Source organism: Rhinoderma darwinii, chromosome 2 (assembly GCF_050947455.1).
Source record: "Rhinoderma darwinii isolate aRhiDar2 chromosome 2, aRhiDar2.hap1, whole genome shotgun sequence".
NCBI lineage: Eukaryota > Metazoa > Chordata > Amphibia > Anura > Rhinodermatidae > Rhinoderma > Rhinoderma darwinii.
In genome coordinates this window covers 307,063,980-307,085,101 of record NC_134688.1, presented here as the reverse complement: position 1 = coordinate 307,085,101, position 21,122 = coordinate 307,063,980, and the positions used below count along the sequence as shown (strand labels likewise).

At 45.4% G+C, this 21,122-nt stretch overlaps 1 protein-coding gene across 1 annotated transcript in view; it reads right to left on the bottom strand.

Moving 5' to 3' along the window:
* LOC142741829 (transcription factor ETV7-like) overlaps positions 1 to 21,122 on the bottom strand; it is a 92,297-nt gene that overhangs the window by 49,466 nt on the left and 21,709 nt on the right. Inside the window, exon 6 of the mRNA XM_075851158.1 lies at positions 13,910 to 14,010. Within this exon, the coding sequence (XP_075707273.1) occupies positions 13,910 to 14,010 (101 nt within the window). The remainder of the gene's footprint in view (positions 1 to 13,909; positions 14,011 to 21,122) is intronic.

Sequence of the window (21,122 nt, the reverse complement as noted above, 5' to 3'; positions counted from 1 at the left end):
GAGCTGTGCGGCTGCAACGTGCATCCCTAATGTAGACAATATCCGGCATATAAGACGACCCCACACTTTTGACATTTTTTTAAGGGTGTAAAAAGTCGTCTTGTACGCCGATATATACGGTAAATATAAAACGTAGCTTTTAATAAGCTTTTAAAACGTGGAACATCACACATTTACTTATAAGGACATATACTGACATACATAACATATAAGTGTCAATTAAGTATAGGGTATTGGTTCCTGTGTAAAGATTTTTGTTCAGAGTATAGTCAGAGTCTTATACGAGGATCGTATATTGCATCCTTCACCTCCCCTCTATATGCGTAGTCTAACACAATCCCTATAGGAAACATGCAAAATTCACATTTTCATTCACACCGTCTGGAGATACCGATCTCATCTTGTATATCCATCTCGACTCTGTCTGTAATAATAATTTATCCCAGTTGCCGCCTCTAGGGCTAGGTTCAATATGTTGTATACCCTGGAATCTGATGGATTTTGTGTTTCCCCTATGTGCCGAACAAATGTGTCTTGATATTGTAGTGTCTCTTTTGTTTATGATATCATTATAATGATCCCTGATGCGTCTCCTGAACTCTCTTTTAATCTTCCCCACATAATCATTAGGGCACGTACATTTAGCTAAATATATCACCCCTCTATATTTACAATTAATAAACTGTTTATTCAGGTATCCAATGCCTGTCGTCGCACTAGTAAATGCCCTAGATACCTCAACTGTGTCACGAAGGGTCTGTGGACCCACTGGGCCGTACCGTCTTGGCGGTAAGGCAGCTGGCCAACAGTATGCAGGTAAAAGTCTATAGTTCGTATAGGGTACCTGTGGCAGCTCGGACAGTAGCAGGGCAGGTTTGGCAGGAACTTGGCAGCAGGTGGACGTCAGGTGTGGAGAATCAGAACAGGCGTGGTATCCAACGCAGCACGGCACTAGATCAGGATACAAGTAATAGATTACAGGAACAGGAACACTGGGAGCAGGAAACACTAGGGGGCCATATGCAAGACAGACTAGGAATACAGAACAAAGCTCAGGCATAGAACTAGGGGGCTGGACCCCTCTTATAGTCCAGAGTACTCACGGGTCAAGGTTCATGAATGAGGTCCGGCTGTGGTGAGTAGACGCGAGCGCTGGCTTCTCCTGAGGAGGAGGCTGGGGCCAGCGCTTGCCGACTCGTGGCTGCGGCTGTCAGGCGGAGAACGGAGCTGACAGCCCGCAGCCACGGACATTACAGTATCCCCCCTCTTACGCCCCCTCTTCTTGGGACCAGAGCGAAAGAGAAACTTTTTCAGAAGAGCAGGAGCATTGAGGTTCTCCTCTGTCTCCCAAGACCTCTCTTCAGGACCAAATCCCCTCCAATCCACCAAATAAAAGGTCTTTCCTCTCAATCTTTTGGTGTCTAGGATCTCTTGAACCTCAAATGTGTCTGAAGGGCCGCTGGCGACAACCACAGGGCTAGGAGTCTTGGTGTAGCGGTTCAGGACCACTGGCTTCAGGAGGGATACATGGAAGGAGTTGGGGATCTTGAGGGTAGTAGGCAGCCAAAGCTTATAGGCTACAGGGTTGATCTGTTGTAGGATCTCGAATGGTCCGAGGAACCTGGGAGCAAACTTGTATGACGGCACCATTAGTCGAATGTTCCTGGAGGACAGCCAGACCTTTGTGTCTTCTCCTTGTGTCCGCCCTCCGTTTCATACGGTCAACTGCCAGCAGGATGAAGGATCGAGTCTGCCGCTAAATCTGTAGAAAGTCCCTAAAGGCCGTGTCAGCAGCTGGTACCTTGGATGAATCAGGAACCGGGAGAGGTATTCGTGGGTGTTGGCCAAGGACTATGAAGAACGGAGTGTTCCTAGTGGACTCGCTGGTATGATTGTTGTAGGAGAATTCAGCCCACGGAAGCAACTGCACCCAGTCATCATGCTGCCTAGAGACGAAGTGACACAGGTAGTTCTCCAAGATTTGATTGATCCTCGAGTCCATTGGACTGAGGATGGTAGGCCGAGGAAAAGTCCAACTTCACACGTAGAAGTCCGCAAAGGGCTCTCCAGAACCTCGAGGTGAACTGAACCCCCCGATCAGACACAATATGCTGCGGCAAGCCGTGCAGGCAGAAGATGTGTTGGATAAACAGCTTGGCCAGTTGAGGAGCAGATGGAAGACCGGTCAGAGGAACGAAGTGGGCCATTTTCGAAAATCGATCCACCACCACCCAGACAGTACTGCATCCGGCAGAGAGAGGCAGGTCAATAACAAAGTCCATAGCTATATGCTGCCAGGGAACATCCGGCACAGGCAATGGCTGGAGCAGACCAGCGGATCTGGAGTGAGCGACCTTCTTAGCTGCACACACAGAGCAGGAGGAAACAAAGTCCATAACATCTTTGGGCAGAGTGGGCCACCAGAAATGATGGGCAATCAAATCCCGGGTCTTACGGATCCCCGCGTGACCTGCCAGTCTAGAGGCATGTCACCAGCGGAGGACCCTCCTTCGGTCAGCCATGCGCACAAAAGTCCTCCCTGGAGAAATATCCACATACCCTAGACTTGCCCTTGGAGCCTCTCTTGAACAGGAGTGCACCAGCACCGACAGAGGATGCATCCACCTCCAACAAGAGCTGTAGAGAGACGTCTGGATGATGGAAGATAGAGGCTGACGTGAAGGCACTCTTCAGGGTATTGAATGCGGACTCTGCCTCAGGAGTCCACACCTTGGCGTACATGCCCCTTGGTGAGGTTAGAGATAGGAGATGTCAGTGAAGAGAAGTTTGGGATGAACTGTCTGTAAAAACTGGCGAATTCCAGAAAGCGCTGTATGGCCCTCAAGCCTTGAGGACGTGGCCATTCCAGGACAGACTTTACCTTTTCAGGATCCATCTTGAGATCTCTATTCGAGATGATGTAGCCCAGGAAGGGTAGAGTATCTCTCTCAAATTTGCACTTCCCCAATTTGGCGTACAGATTATTCTCCCTTAACCGCAGCAAGACTTGACGGACATGCTTCTGATGAGTCATAGGATCTGGAGAAAAAAATCAAGATGTCATCAAGATAGACTACTACACAAACATAGAGGAGGTCACGGAAAATGTCATTAATAAACTCCTGGAAGACCGCAGGGGCATTACACAAGCCGAAGGGCATTTCTAGATACTCATAGTGTCCATCACGGGTGTTAAATGCAGTCTTCCATTCATCACCCTGGCGAATGCGGATTAGGTTGTAAGCCCCCCGCAGGTCTACTTGGAAAAAATCTTGGCACCACGTATACAATCAAATAATTCTGAGATCAATGGCAATGGATACTTATTTTTCGCCGTGATCTAGTTGAGACCTCGGTAGTCTATACAGGGACGAAGAGAACCATCCTTCTTTTTGAGGAAGAATAATCCGGCTCCTGCCAGGGAGGAAGACTTGCATATGAAGCCCCGCTCCAAGTTCTCTCTAACATAGGCAGACATAGACAGAGTCTCTGGCAGAGAGAGAGGATATACCCTACCACGGGGAAGGGAAGCACCAGGAACCAGCTCGATAGGACAGTCATATTCCCGATGTGGGGGCAGTGTCTCCGCCTCTTTCTTGCTGAGGACGTCCGCAAATGAAGTAAAATGACTAGGCAATCCTGCCAGTGACTGAGGCACAGGAGGCTGAGCCGAACGAATCTGTCCCAGGCAATGATTGTGACACTCGGTGCCCTGCTGGAGAACCTCTCCAGAGTTCCAGTTCAGGACTGGGGCATGCAATCGGAGCCAAGGCAGGCCCAGCAACACAGGGTCAACGGCTCTGGGTAGGACATAGAATGACAGCAGTTCGGAGTGGAGAGCCCCTACTTGGAGCCTCAGTGGTTTAGTCACAGCAATAACTGGGTCTGGCAGGGGTAGGCCATCCACTGAAGCAATTGTCAACGGGCTCTCCATAGGGGTAGTAGGCAATTGAAGAAGGTCCACCAGGTGTCTACGGATAAAATTTGCAGCGGATCCAGAGTCCAGATACGCAGAGACATGATGCGTTCTCCCGCCAGACACTATGGTCACGGGTAAGGACAATTTGGACGGAAGTCCTTTTTTACCCAGGGTTGCAACTCCTAGCAACCCTAGGCTTTGGGGCTTTTGAGGGCACAGGCGCACAAGATGGCCACCGAAGCCGCAATATAGACAAAGTACCGAAGTGCGTCTACGTTGTCTCTCCTGGGTGGATAGCTTACCTTGGTCCATCATCACAGACTCCTTAGGAGGATCGACATCTGAGGACAGCAGGGGTTGCTGCAAAGTAGGTACCAGACTAGGAGGGTCTCCCTCCCGACTAACCTCTTGGAGGCGTTCTCGGATCCGCATATCAATCCGGGCGGACAGAAGGATGAGGTCATCCAGGGTAGATGGCAGGTCTCGAGCGGCAAGTTCGTCCTTAATTTTAGGAGACAGTCCATGCCAGAATGCAGCTACCAGGGCCTCATTGTTCCATAACAGTTCTCCCGCCCGGGTGCGGAAGTGGATGGCGTACTCGCACACGGAGGTGTCTCCTTGGCGTAGTTTAATCAAGGTAGCCACTGCAGATGAGACCCGTCCAGGCTCCTCAAACACCATTCGAAAAGTCCGGAGAAAGGCTTGGAAGTCACGGGTCTCTGGTCCGTGTCTCTCCCAGATAGGGTTCGCCCATGCAACGGCCTTGCCAGTGAGGAGAGAGATGATGAAAGCGACCCTTGCGCCATCAGATGAAAATGCCCTAGAATACAGGCTGAAGTGGATCTGGCACTGATTCAAAAATCCACGGCAGGAACCTGCGTCTCCATCATAGCGGCAAAGAAAAGAGGCAAAGAAAAACGCGGATCGACACTGCCAGGAGGTGTAGTCTGAGGACCAACACTACCAGGAGGTGTAGTAGGAGGAACGGCAGCTCGTGCCTCCTGCTGACTTACGAGAATGTTCGAAGCCTGGAGGAGTTGTTCCTGTAGAGACTGGAGGTCCAGCAAATCCACCCGCATCTCCTTTGACGTCGTCATGGTCTTGGTCGACCAGCGGGGTCCATGGCCTGAGTTTACTGTCACGAAGGGTCTGTGGACCCACTGGGCCGTACCGTCTTGGCGGTAAGGCAGCTGGCCTACAGGACGCAGGTCAAAGTCTATAGTTTGTATAGGGTACCTGTGGCAGCTCGGACAGTAGCAATGCAGGCTTGGCAGGAACTTGGCAGCAGGTGGATGTCAGGTGTGGAGAAGCAGAACATGCGTGGTATCCAACGCAGCAGGGGACTGGATCAGGATACAAGTAATAGGATACAGGAACACTGGGAGCAGGAAACACTAGGGAGCCATATGTAAGACAGACTAGGAATACACAACAAAGCTCAGGCATAGAACTAGGGGGCTGGACCCCTTTTATAGTCCAGAGTACTCACGGGTCAAGGTTCATGAACAAGGTCCTGTGCGCGCGATGCCCCTTTACGGGATCTGGCTGTGGTGAGTAGACGCGAGCACTGGCTTCTCCTGAGGAGGAGGCTGGGGCCAGCGCTTGCCGACTCGTGGCTGCGGCTGTCAGGGGGAGAACGGAGCTGACAGCCCGCAGCCACGGACATTACAAACTGCTTCACAGGCGAGACATCTAACGCATCTAAAGGTCCCCAGGGGCCTCCTGTTGAGCCAGCATGTTTCAGGGGGTTCATCTACAAAGTGGCTTCGCACTAGTTTATCCTTCAGGCTTTTGCTTCTTCTGAATATGATTTGGGGTCTCCCACCTATAGCTTGTCTAAGGTCTTCATCTTCCATTAATATTCCACAGTGCTTGTTAATTATTTCCCTTATTTCTATGTGAGAACCATCATATGTCCCTATGATGCGCATCATGTTGTCTTTCTGTTCTTTTGCTTTATTGGGTATCAGAAGGTCACATCTTTTCATTCCCACTGCATTGTTAAATGCTTCTTTCAGGATTCTCTTGGGGTATCCCCTCTGTAGAAACCTGTTTCTCAAATCCTCTGCTTGTAGTAAGTAAGTCTTCATGTTAGAACAGTTCCTCCTGAAGCGGAGGTATTGTCTCTTAGGTATACCATTTTTTTAGGGCATATGGTTGGGAGCTCTCCCACCTCAGGAGACTGTTTGTTGTGGTAGACTTTCTGAATACATCAGCTATAATCCTACCTTTATCCCCCTGGAGATTCCCACATCCAAGAAGGCCAGGTTATCTGTATCACTCTCTGAGGTGAATCTAAGTCCTATTTGGTTAGTATTTAAGTCACGAATAAAGTCCCGGAATTCTTCTTGGTTACCTATCCATAGGATGAAAATATCATCAATAAATCTCAGCCATAGGCCTATTGATTCATGCCATTTGCTATTGGTATGTGCAAAGACTATATTTGCCTCCCACCAGCCCAGGAACAGGTTCACATATGAGGGGGCGCATGGGCTCCCCATAGCAGTGCTCCTGAGCTGGTGGAAGTAATGGTCCTTGAACAGAAATACATTTTTGGTCAAGTTGAACTCCAATAATTCCATAACAAATGCATTATGTGCAATAAGATGGTTTCCTCTCATTTTCAAAAAGTTGGAAACAGATTCCAATCCGAACTGGTGCTGAATTGAACTGTATAATGCTACAACATAAATGGAAACAAAAATCATGTTATTCTCCATGACTATGCCCTCTAGTTTTAGAAGTAAATCTGTAGTGTCTCTAATGTATGAAGGGTGACTCAGCACAAATGGGCGCAAGATTCTATCAATGTATATTCCTATGTTCTGGTTTAGGCTGTCAATCCCAGAGATTATAGGTCTCATCTTGAGAGGGTTAGTCCCTTTGTGTATCTTCGGAATTGTATAAAAAGTTGCCACTTTGGGATTTTCTTGGGATAGAAATTGGTGTTCCATTTTACTAACCCCTTCACGCAAAATCACGTAACTGTACGTGATGAGGGTTAAGGGGAAGTATGGAGCGAGCTCACGGGCTGAGCTCGCTCCATACACACAGGGTGACGGCTGTTACACGCAGCCGACACCTCCCTGCAATGAGTGGAATCAAAGTTCACTTTGATTCCGCCCGTTTAACACCTTAAATGCCACAATCAATCACGACCGTGGCATTTAAAGTGTTAGAATCAGGGGGGCGCCCCCTCAAACTCGCGATCGCACCCCCCCCGCGGCATGATCTGCCGGTTACAACGGTTGCTATGGCAGCCTGGGGGCCGAACAAAAGCCCCAAGGTCCGCCATCTTTGTACTCTTTTGAAGCTCTGCCTGCAGGGCTTCAAAGGAGACTGTCAGAATCACGATATACTGCAATACATTAGTATTGCAGTATATCATGCAAGCGATCCAACAATCGCTGCTTCAAGTCTCCTAGGGGGACTAATAAAAAAAGTAAAAAAACAGTTAAATAAAGATTTTTGTTATGTTCTAAAAACAATAAAGTATCAAATGTTAAAAAAAAAAAATTTTTCACATTTTTCCACTAAATAAATGTTAAAAAAAATAAAAGTTAACATAACTGGTATCACCGCGTCCGTAAAAGTCTGAACTATCACAGTATAGTGTTGTTTAACCCGCTCGGTGAATGCTGTAAAAAAATATATATATAAAACACGCAAATTGATGTTTTTTGGTCACATTAGCGCTCCAAAAAAATGAAATAGAAAATGATCAAAAGGTCACATATACCCCAAAATGGTATGGGTGAAAACTACAGCTCGCCCCGCAAAACTTAAGCCCTCACATTGCTAAATTGATGGAAAAATAAAAAAGTTATGGCTCTCAGAATACGGCGACACAAAAGTTTTATTAAATTTAGCAAATGGTTTTATTTTTTAAAAAGTGGTAAATCATAAAACAAAACATATAAATTTGGTATCGCCGTAATCTTATCAACCTGTAGAATAAGGTGAATATGTAGTTTTTAACGCCTGATGGACGCCGTAAAAACAAAACCCCCCAAAATATGACGTAATTACTGCTTTTTGCCCATTTCACCCCTCAAATATTTTTTTTTCAGCTTCCCAGTACATTATGCGGTACAATAAATGGTGCCATGAAAAACTACAACTTGTCCCGCAAAAATCAAGCCCTCGTATAGCTATATAGATGGAAAAAGAAAAAAATTATAGCTTTTGAAATGTGGGGAGAAAGAAACAAAAGTGAAAATTTAAAAAATGGCTACGTCCTGAAGGGGTTAATGATGTCATTCTGTAATGCCCTCTCCAGAATTATCCTCAGTTCTCCCATAAATATTTCCAAAGGGCTGCCTTGCAATCGATGATATGTTGCTGAGTCAAAGAGAATTGTGTTGCACATATCTAGATAGGGGCCCGTGTCCATCACCACTACGTTACCCCCTTTGTCAGAAGGTTTTATTGTTATTTTTTTATTTGCCGATAGATTATTCAGAGTTCTAGATTCCTCCCTTGTCATATTTCTATGTATAGGTTCCTGGCCTTCAAGAGCCCTTAGATCCTCCTCTACTAGTCTCCTGAAAATCTCTATATTTGGGTTATTACATATTGGTGGCATTTTGGTACTTGTCGATCTTAGATTAGTGAAAGGTCCCTTGCTTCTGTCTCTGATATTATCTTCCAAGAGATCTACAACGTCATTTGCTGTGTCTAGATCAACAGGATCCAAATGAAAGTCCTGACAGGTCCTTTTATTTTTCTCACAAAAAAATTTATGCCAGTGCAGTTTTCTGGAGAATAGGGCTATGTCCTTGGTCCAGACGAAGGAGTCAAATTTCTCCGTCAGGACAAAGGACAGGTCCCTCTCCAGGACCTGTATTTGAATTTGAGTGAGGGGATGTGTAGAGAGATTGATCACTTCATTTTTAGTAATGGTGTTAGAATTGTTTGGTGTCACGTAGTGTATTCACAGAGGGAGGGGGCTCCTTCTGTCACCCATCGGCGGCCTGCGAACACAATCGCTGGCCGCTGATGGGTGGCCATGGCAGTCGGGGGCCTAACAAAGGCCCTCAGACGTGCCCTGGCTACATGCCCATTCGGCCGCGCCAGAGGCATGGCCTAATACACCCTTCAACATTGAAATCGCAACATTAAAGGTAATGTGTCGCTAGAAAAACATTTTTTTTTTTTTTAGTTAAACAGTTAGTGTATAGGTGATTAGACATTGTTCTAATTTTTTTATTTTTTTCACGAGTCAGGAAATATTATAAATTAGATTCTAATTTATAATATTTCCCAGCGCTGGTCACTAGATGGAGCAATTCCCAAAATTGCAGCATTGCATGTGGTAAAGCAACCACATTGCTTTATGCTGCAAAATTTGAGAAAACTCACTCGCTCTAGTGAGCTCTCAGAACTCCCCTCCTTTATCCTGGCTAGTGCCGGGAGAAACGAGGGGATTGAACGGTCAAACCTCCTACACTGTGTGTCGCCATTTTTTGAGCTAACACACAGTGTAGTAGGTTAACATACAGTAGTAAACGCACACTAAAACACGAACATACATAGAAATAACTTACCTGCTCCTGCCGCCGCCGCTCCCTCCGGTCCGTCCGCTCCGTCTGCTACCGCCGCTCCAAGTGCACAAGTCCGGAAGCCGCGACCGGAAGTAGTAATCTTACTGTCCGGTCGCGACTTCCGGTCCACAGGAAAATGGCGCCGGACGTCGCACAGTTCAACTCGGACTGTGTGGGAGCGGCGCATGCGTCGTTCCCACACAGACGGCGTACAGCATAGTGGATGGAACGGGCCCCGTTCGCATTCACTATGGGACTGTAGCTGCCGTATTCCATGTCTGTAGGTGTCGTTAATCGACACATACAGAAATGGAAAAAAAAATGGCAGCCCCCATAGTGAAGAAAAAGTGAAAAAATAAAAAAAAATAAAACACAAATCGGAGTAAGGGCTCAATAGCAAGTCCATGAACCCGTAATATGCTACATCGGCTTTAAGGAAAAAGCTTTTATGTAGTCTGTATACATTGAAGCTGTATCTTGCGGTCAAAGATGAATCTGTCAGGTCTCGGTGAACGCTGGTCGTGTGTGTCTCTAACACACAGGTCCAGCTATTATCAATCACATCTAAGTTCATGAAATTAGATGTAATTGATAATAGCTGGATCTTACCAAAGGTTAAAGAAAAGATTGTTGAGAGTTTGCACGATGCTAAACATGTATTTAAATAGGCTGCTGATAAACACCGGAAAGTTAATTTTTGCTCAAATTGATGAAGTCCCGTTCATTTAAAACTTCCTAAATCTATGAATGTGCATCCTGCTTTTTTGATGCAAAATGTTCATGCTTCTAAACTTACAAAAGAATTTAATCAGAGATATCCTAAAAAAAACAAAAAAAAAAAGCCCCTAGGGCGTCCAGAAGACATCTTGGAAAAATGGGAGCATTGATAGAATTTGAACCCAGAAAATTCTACGTCTCAGGCAATAGCTCTTCTCTTTGAGCCATCTGAAAGGTTGGACAGCTCCACTGCTGAATCTGTTGTCCAGGTTCTCTTGATTCCTGCCGCTCTGTATTTCTTGAATTGATTGCTTGATTTGTCTCAGAGGTAAGACTTAATTGGAGCCTATAAAAATCATGATGAACTGCAGTACATTACTACTGCAGTATATCATGCAAGTGATCCAATAATCGCTGGTTCAAGTCCCCTAGGGGAACTAAAGTTAAATAAAGATTTTTTGTATAAAAAAATAAAAATATTAAAAAAACACCACTCTCATTTTCCCCCAAATACAAAGTAAAAAAAAAAAATTAACATAGCTGGTATCGGCACTTACATAAATGTACGAACTTCTAACATATAACATTATTTAACCAGCACAATGAACACAGTACAACAAAAAAATGTAAAGCACCAGAATCACAGTTTTTTGATCACCTCATCTCCCACAAAAAATTAATTAAAAAGTGATCAAAAAGTCTTATGTACCTCAAAATGGTATGAATAAAAACGAAAGCTCGCTCCGCAAAAAACAAGCCCCATTTCTATTAAATTATATGATAACAACAGCAATTTGTATACATGAGAAGCTGCAATACCAGACGTAACATACCAGATGGACAGGAGTGGAGCTATTTCTGGGAAGCATCTAAGTCTATACAACCCCTTTATGGGGGAAGCTTCTAACCTGCGCAGCCACACTGCCATGCAGCTTTATAGGGTTTTTCCAAGTTAAAACGTGCATGTGTTAATGCTTTTAAGTTATAAATGTAAATACATTTGTAATGTACTTCCAGTTTCCAAATTGGCCCCGTTTCCAGATGCTGCCGTGGGGCACATGCCTGGTGACGTCACTCTCTGGCCGCTGTGCTTATCATCAAATATCTTCCGGGTATACGACACGTCACTAGTGACGTGCCGTGTATGGGCTATTTTGAAATACAGCCAGTACCGCGCATGCGCGTTACTGGCTGTATAATAGAACAGCCCATACATGGCACTTCGCTAGTGACTAGTTGTATACCCGGAAGGAAATTGATGATCAACACAGCGGCCAGAGAGTGACGTCCCCAGGCATGTGCCCCACGCTAGTATCTGGAAAAGGGGCCAATTTGGAAACAGTAAATACATTACAATTGTATTTACATTCATAAGTTAAAAGCATTAATACAAACACATTTTAACTCTGGAAACCCCTTTAAGGATAGGGCTACATGGCAACTTTAGCTGCGACACAGGTAGCTGTGTGCCCCTGTGTGAATCGCACGTAATTAAAGTGAATTTGGCTGTGTTGGGACCTACTGGTTAGGGTCAGGGTCGCGGCAACCTGCGGTTTGCAATTCATCCAAATTCATTTTAATTATTTGCAATGCAGAGGCACACAGCAATATTTGGCCGTGCAACCGGTGTCACTGCCAAAAGTCGCCCTGTAGCCCTAGCTTAGAGGAAAAATTGCTTAGGAATAATACATGGGCTATACCATTCTACTGTGCAGAGACAAGAGTGTACTACACTCATGACTGAACTGATGTTATAGTACAGTGCAGAATTAGTGGTTTATTCAAATAATGACACGTTGTCCAGGTCCAGGGGCAGCAAAGTATCCTCAATAACCTTACCTTTATGCAGTTTAGCCATTGGTATGATGTTGTTACTTATAAACTGCCTTCTTTATCTTCTGCCAGTTATAATGAACCCTGTGTGTTTTGTCTGATAGAATCTTATTCTATATGGCTTGGCATTCATCCAGTTGTTTTTGGCAAATATGAGACGAGCATTAATGCTACTCTAAGTAAGTAGTAGTGTTTCCTTTCTACTCTTCCAAGAATCACATTTTTGGCCAGTCTCTTCCTTGTGAATTCCTGAACACTTTTGTTCTTTTGATGTCCTTCTTAGAATGTTTCATAATTAAGTATTGTTATGTCTTGGACTCATGAAGACGCTGCAGTTATAGCAAAACATGTCATGCCGAGGGACACTAATACTATTTTATGTATCTACACATAATGCTCCACTCTACTTATTACTAGAGGGAACCCATGTCCCATGAAAAATATGATGTTACTTTGAACTGGCTCGCGTTCTATAAAATTGTATATAAGTTTCAATTAGTAGCTTCTATATTTTGACTTGAATATATTCTAAAGAGAATAAATAACTTGAACTAGGGTTTTTAATGTGCAACATGGTCCCAAGTTATCATATAATAATAAAAATTATAAAGTGCTCTATTATCATACATGAGGATATATTTAATAGAAACCACAGCGTAAAAGGATGAGTCTTTCTATCTTGAAGCAGCGGATAATTAGAACTTAAAGGGACTATCCGGACACGGGGCGGTTTTTCATACTGATGACCTATCCATAGGATAGGTCATCAGTATATGATCGGTGAATGTCCATGCCGGAAGCAGATGGCTCCGGTCACAATATAGTGGCGAGCTGCGGTACTGCAGCTCTGCACCTATTCAAATGAATAGGAGCAGTGTTGGAGGACTTCAGTACAGCCACTTTACAGTGTACGGAGCCATCTGCTTTCGCCACTGGCCACTGCATAACATCCAGTGACCGGAGGCAGCGGAGCAACTGATCTGTGCGGGGTCCATGTGTCCATGATCATATACTGATGACCTATCCCGTGGATAGATCATCAGGATGATAAACTGACCCGTGCCCAGACAACCCCTTTAAGAATTCTTCTGGTAAGTTTTCCAAAATATAAATGCTCTATACAGGCTACAAACTGGGAGATTCACACATTAAATGGCAGCTGATCCTGTTTACTACTCAGGGTCAGGAACTAATTATTTCTCCTTTAGTGCATATTGTCTCTTCCGTTATGAGCGTTTTTTCTTTTTTTCCCCTGATTGAACTTGAAGGACATTTATGCGAATGTATGCGCATGCATTATTATTCAGGTGCTACATTATTTTTGTAATAATCATTTTCAGCTCCAATATCAGTGTTCTAAATATCTAAAAGATGTATGCAAATTATTATATGTAGACATTCTGGGAATTATTATATGTTATTGGGTTACAGGGTCCAAAAACTATATTTTTAACCCTTCAATATTGAATGCCCAGTATTATTACTCATTTGACTTAAGGGGATTTTCCAAGATTGTAACATTGATAGGCCAGTAATATCTAATAGTAATTACTGATAGGCCAGTAATATCTAATTACTAGGGGTCCGACCCCTGGCACCCACATGATCAGCTGAATGATGGACCACAGCTCAGTTCCATTCAAGTGAATGAAACTGAGCTGTAGAACAAGGCATAGCCATAACCATGTATGGCGGTGTGCCTGGGTAAACAATAAAGGGGACGTGGAACTTAATAGAGAGCAGCGGCCCCATCATTCAGAAGGGGTGCCAAGAGTCGGACTCCCAGCAATCAAATATTGATGACCTATCCTAGGAATAGGCCATCAATATTACTGTACAGGAAAACCCCTTTAACACCAAGGGAAGAATCCTTATGGTTTCAATAAGAATTTACCTGAAGGTTAGCCTCTGTCCAAATTCTTTTTTTAAAAGGTTTATTTTGTAGTATTGTCGCAGGGCTCTTGACATCTTCTCATAGGTCATGTTTGGTCGATTCTGCAGTAAATATGTTAAATTATTTATTCTCACTATGGTTATGGGCTATTTTTTTCAACTTGTGATAATATTCTGCTGCAAGAAGTGGCCTTTTTTTAAATCATATAAATAAAATGTATCATAATAACCAATGTGGCACTGATAATGTCAAACATCATGTGATTTACTAAGAGACCGTAAAACACAAAGAGCTGTCTAGTTGCTGTTAAAACATGTATAAAATACTAAAATTGTGACAACTTTTCATTGCTTGTTCTTTATTATAACTACTAATTTAATTATTAAAATCCCTACTAATTTTAGGCTTAGGAATCCAGTGGATGGTCCTTAGTGACTGCTAGCTATCTCTGTATGCATGTCATAAAGGCTGTCAATCATTGAGTCACTGCACCCGTTGAACTCCTAAGCCGAGAATGATAAACTGCAAGTTATAATTAATCTTATCCCACAAGAATATATATCAATCTACTCAACTCCTCCTGCTCTATAACATGATGCACTCAGATCAAACAGCATATATAATATGTATAGCATGATCGGTTCACTTTAATATATTGACTTTCCTGTAATAGGTTGCTGTGCCATTATCTAGGTTACTATCAGTGATTTTACTTTCAGATTTGAAAATGTCACCATTATTCGTACATTGACTTCAAAGAGGTTGTCCTATGATTAAATATTAACTTTCTTTGTTCAATCAGGCAAACCAGAACAAATTTTCAATTGGATTTTTTTTTTTTTTTTTTTTAAATGCTTCTTTCAGGAGATATTGCTTTTACAGACTTTTTATGGTCCTCCTTATGTTCTTTTGATACCTTCTCAGAAAGTCCACCTAATATGACCAGTGCTTGTAGTCACACATGCCCAGTAGCTCAGTGCCACTTCCCGGATCCAATTATGCACGAGCGGCAGAGTGAATTCAGCTATTGTGCAGGACAGCCAATAGGAATTGGCACACTAAAAGAAGCTTCCTCTCACCGGCACTGGACACTTTAGGTGTAATGATGCTGGTTCTCTGCTCTGGATTCCAATAGGCAAGGCAATGACACCGTACACATTATTCAGTAATAATAAAAAGTTTGTAGCACTTGAGGAGTTGCATTTTAAGGAGTTGTAATTCAAGGAGTTGTAGTGCAGTGTCACAAACCTGGCAGGGAGGACGGGATTCCTTTTCGCCAGCTTCTAGTAGCGTTTAAAAGCACTGAGGTGTCGATATTAACAGACCCCCCCCCCCCCCGGTTTTCACCAGGAACCGCCGCAAGGCTGTTTGGAGTTCACTGCGGGGAATCTGCAGATTGCGTCCCTTAAAAAAGCGGCCTTGAACGTGCAGGTGTTACCACGGATGCAGCTCAGGATCAGGATACAATAGCGTGGTCAAGATCACAGGAACAGATGCAGAGGTCAGCGATACAAGTCGTAACACAGGAAGTCAGATCAGGTGTAGTACAATGCTGGATCTAAGCAGAAATGACCTGATACTCTGGCACCTGTTGGTGCTCAGAGTGAAGCTTATATGGGCAGTCCTATAGTTAGGCATCATGTAACGTCAGGGGGGAGTTTATCAGAATTTAGGTAATGCCATGTACTAGCCACTAGAGGGAGTTCCAGATTGTATTTTGCATTCCAGCCACTAGAGGGAGCTCCGGCATGTACCCTCGCATTCCAGTCAGTAGAGGGAGCTCCTGCCCCGTCTCTGAAACCGTCTTCCCAGGTAAGTACGGACTGAGCATCATTTTGTGACAATACCCCCCTCCTTAGGGGTGGGCTCTGAACACGCCAAAACCGGTTTGTGGGGAAATTTCTTATAAAACTTCTTCAAAAGTTGAGGAGCAGACACGTTCGAATTCTTGATCCAACAGCGCTCCTCAGGACCATAGCCTTTCCAATTAACGAGGAAGTGCAAGATCCCCTTGGATAACTTGGAGTCCAAGATTTCATCCACTTCATATTCCTCATGCTGATCAACAGAGATGGAACTGGGAGGTGCTTGAGAGGACAAGGATCTATTGAGGACCACAGGCTTAAGGAGAGAGGCATGGAAGACATTTGGGATGCGTAGGAAGAGAGGCAAGGACAAGCGGTAGGCTACTGGGTTTATTACTTGGGATATAATATACGGCCCGATGTAACATGGGGCAAACTTCATAGTTGGCACTCTGAGTATGATAAAACGAGTGGACAACCAGACTCTGTTCCCTGGTCCTCATCTTGGAACTTTGTGTCTCCTTTCATCCGCCTGGTATTTGTACCTGGCAGATGCTTTCTGAAGATTAGTCTTTACCTGAGACCAGATGACCGAGAATTCTCGGATGCAGGAATCCGCAGCTGGGACATCAAAGATGGGAAGAGCTGGAAAAGTGGGAAGGCGTGGATGCTTCTGATAGTTGATGAAGAATGGGGACTCAGATGACGATTCGTGGAACAGATTGTTATGTGCGAAATCTGCCCACGGTAGGAGGTCTACCCAGTTGTCTTAAGTCGGAGAGGGGTAGAGTCTTATAAATTTCTCAAGGTCTTGGTTTACCCTCTCTGTCTGTCTGTGTAACGACGGGGGTAGGGAAACGGACAAGTGAGCCCTAATCTACCCGCCACACTGTCCCTGCCTACTTGCAACGACCCGCCCTATTTGACGGGGTACAACTGGGCGGCGGTCCCTACGCTCAGTAAGTGCACGAGACAAACATACAAGGGAATACAAAGCAAAGGGAAAGGGGCAGTTGCCCACGGCAACACCGTGAGCAACCAGAGTGGTGAACGAGCCAAGTCAAACCAGGAGAGCACGAGGTACCAAACGCAGAGCAGGAGAGTAGTCAGTAAGCCAGGGTCAGTATGGAGCAGGATCAAATAGATAGGAGCTATAGCTGGGCCAGGAAACCACACAAGAAGAATCACAAGCAAAGGAGGAACAGGAACGGCAGGTTTAAATAGAAAAAGGGCGGGAGCTAGCTCCGTCTGGCCACGCTGCGATAGGCTCTCCCACTCCTAAGCCTGCCATCCTGAGTGGTGGAAGATGGAGTCAGTCTCAGAGACGTAGATTCAGGTGCAGACTGATTACCTATGGGAGTTAACCCCGAAGCTGTGCCTGGCAGATCCTTTACAGTCTGTTTGACTGTGGGAGGTAGGCTGAGGAGAAATTGAGCTTAGCTCCCATTATTTTACAGAGAGCTTGCCAGAACCGTGATGTAAATTGAGACCCTGGGTCAGACACAATCTCTTGAGGGCAGCTATAAAGAGGGGAAATGTCTCTGATAAAAATAGAAGCCAGGACAGCCGCTGAGGGTAAACCTTTCAAAGGGGTGAAATGCGCCATTTTGGAGATTCGGTCTACCACGACCTAGATGGTATTGTACCCTTTAGATGGTGGGAGATAGGTAACAAAATCCATTGAGATGTGGGTCCATGGTTCTTAATAGTTGGCAAACCCCACGAAGCTCTGAACGGCCTTTAGCCCAGTGTGTTGCGGCCAGTCTTGAATAGCCCGGACCTTGACTGGATCCATCTTGAGTCTGGTGCCTGACAGAATGTATCCCAGAAACGGAATGGAGGACTGTTCAAAGAGACACTTCTCCAGTTTACAATAAAGTTGATTGTATCTCAGTCGGGTTAGGACATGGCGCACGTGGTTGCGGTGATCCGAAAGGGAACGGGAAAAGATCATGTTGTCCAGATAAATGACAACGAAGTGGTACAGCATGTCCCTGAAAATCTCATTTATGAAACTCTGGAACACTGTGGGCGAATTACTCAGGCCGAAGGGCATGACAAAGTACTCGTAGTGGCCATCCCTGGTGTTAAAGGCTGTCTTCCTTTCAACGCCAGACGATGCGGATGAGATTGTAAGCGCCTCACAGATCGAGCTTAGTGAACACTGTTGCACCATGTATCCGGTCAAATAACTCGGAGAGCAAAGGGAGCGGATACTTATTCTTGACCGTGATCTCGTTCAATTCTCGATAGTCAATACATGGGCGAAGACCACTGTCTTTTTTTTCCACGAAGAAGAACACTGCGCCAGCTGGAGAAGAGGAATGTCAGATAAACCCCCATTCAAGATACTCCTGGATATATTCAGACATAGCTTGAGTTTTGGTTAGCGAGAGAGGGTAGGTCTGCCCACGAGGAGGAGTTCTATTGGGGAGCAAGTCAATAGCGCAGTCCCAGGGACGATGGGGAGGAAGTTTCTCTGCTTGAGACTTGCTGAAGTCATCTGTGAAGGAAGAGTACTACGGGGGATGATACCCTCGAGCTTTGAGGTGCACAGAGGAATCAGTTGTCTTAGAGGGGTCACCTTCTTCAAACAGGACGAGTGACACTTAGAACTCCAAGATACAATTTCCCGTGTCTGTCAATCGATATGTGGGAGCGTGAATTTGCAACCATGGTATCCCAAGATAACTGGACTGATGGTTTTAGGGACCACAAGAAAGTCAATAAATTCCTGATGCAGGACTCCCACATTCATGAAGAGTGATTTGGTACGGGCCTGGATAGCCTCATCTGGCAGCCGATTTCCATCGATGCCCACCAGAAAAAAGGGACCAGAAAGTAATTTAATCTGAATTTTCCTCACAGATACAAGAGCTGAGGTGATAAAGTTTCCGGCAGCTCCAGAGCCTAGGAAGGCAGAGATGTGTTTAATCCCTACAGGTGTGTGCAGAAGCACTGTGATAGTGAAGCACGATGTCTCTTTTTTCTGTACAGGAGAGAAGCACAGAGGACTTAGAACAAGCTCTCCTTCCTTGTCTAGATTCTGGAGTTTCCTGACCTATTGGTACAGGAAGCTAATAGGTGCTTGGGTGCATTGCAATACAGGCACATTCATTCTGTTCTCACGTTCCTCCGGGGACAATTTTGCGTGCCCAAACGGCATTGGTTCTTCTGGGGGAACCTCAGGGGCTTGGAACTTTGGAGCCAACTTGAAAGTGAAACATCTGGATCTCCGCTGCTCAATAGCTCACTCTCGGAAACGGATATCTACTTTGTTACATAGTGAAATCAACTCGTCCAATGAAGGAGGTAGTTCACGAGAGAACAATTCATCCTTAATCGGATTGGACAACCCCTGCCAGAAAACTGCCATGAGAGCCTCGTTCTTCCACTTCAGTTCAGAGGCTAAAGTCCGATACCGGACCACATACTGGACAATGGTCATGGATTCCTGACGGAGACGTAGCAAGGAGGCTGCGGCAGATGACACTCTTCCCGGTTCAGCAAAAATCTTCTGGAAGGTGTCAAGATAGGCCTGACAGTTGTATAATATAGGGTCATTTTGTTCCCACAAAGGAGAGGCTCATGCCAAGGCCTGTTCGGAAAGCAGGGAGATAATGAAGGCCACTTCGGCTTTGTCAGAGGAAAAATTTCCTGGAAGTAACTCAAAATGGATAGAACACTGGTTCAGGAACTTTTTAGGAGGAAGGATGGGATTCCTTTTTGCCAGCTTCTAGAAGCGCTTAAAATCACTGAGGCGTCGATACAAACAGATCCCCCGATTTTCACCAGGGATCGCCGCAAGGTTGTTTGGACTTTGGTGCCGGGAATCTGCAGATCGCTCCCTTTAAAATAAGCGGCCTTGAACAGTGCAGATGTTGCCACGGATGCAGCCTAGGATCAGGATGCAATAGCGTGGTTAGGATCACAGGCACAGATGCAGAGGTCAGAGATACATGCAGAGTCGTAACATAGGAAGTCAGTTCAGGTATAGTACAATGCTGCAGCTAGGTAGAAATTACCTGGTACTCTGGCACCTGTTGGTGCTCAGAGAGAGGCTTATATGGGTTGTCCTATAGTTAGGTGTCATGTGATGTCCGGGGGGAGTTTACCAGAGTTGAGGTAATGCCATGTAATGGAGGTGAACAATGAAAGATGTATCCAGCACTCGGTATAAAAGTTAAATGGTTTATTCGGTCATCTTAAAACAGAAGGTTTAAAACAAAGATCCCGGGACCACGCTTACGCATTTCAGACCGCTAGGTTCCTTAGTCATAGCTACAATGCCATGTACTAGCCACTAGAGGGAGTTCTAGATTGTATTTTGCATTCCAGCCACTAGAGGGAGCTCCAGCATGTATCCTCGCATTCCAGCCACTAGAGGGAGCTCCTGCCCCGGCTCTGAAACCATCTGCCCAGGTAAGTACCGACTGAGTGTTGTTTTGTGACATGCAGCAAGCTGGAATATGGAATAGCCATAATTGGGTTAGGATTCCCAGGGCCCAGTCCCCAGGATAGTCTCCAAATGACAGCTAGCCTAAAGATTAAGTAGTCAGTGGCGTAGCTATAGGGGTCGCAGCGGTCGCAGTTGCGACCGGGCCCCTAAGCCTGGGAGGCCCACGGGCCTCCGTTGCCATACAGCATGCTTGTTAAATTAATTTTCTGTGCCGTCAAGCCGGCACATCCTGGTTACGGACACATGGTACACTTAGTGTACCATGTGACCGTGTTGTCACGTGACACGTCTTCCAGCCAGTGCAGTGGAAGAGCCTTTCGGAGGACCTGTATTGTAATGTATTGTGTTGTGTTGTATTGTGTTAGCTTGTAATGTATTGTAATGTAATGTATTGTAATATATTGTGTTGCCTTGTATGTATAGTGTTGTATTGTTCTGTTTGCGGTGGAGAGGGGGGGCCCGTTAAATGACAGCCCCCCTCCTCTCTCCACCGCAAACTGCACAATACAACATAATACATTACACACTGTGGGTCGCGTCCCCCTTGGGATTCGTGTGAAGACCTCCGGGGGGTCGCGAGTCACTCACAGAGGTCCCGGTTCCATTCAATGCTGGAGCAAGGAGCTGACGTCTCCTTGATCCAGCATTCACTGTGCCCTGAGCGTCTCGACGCAGGCTGGCGAGATGTAGCGACATCATCGCACCTGTCTGCACCGAGTCACTCATAGCACACACCGGAGGAGGCGAAGGATCCGGGGGGGGGCTGATATTGCAGGGGGGAGGATTATACTGCATGGGGGCTTATATGGCATGGGGGCTGATAAGATGTGGGGCATTATACTGCATGGGGGCTGATATGGGGGGCATTATACTGTATGGGGGGCTGATATGGGGGGCATTATACTGCATGGGGGCTGATATGGGGGAATTATACTGTATGGGGGCTGAT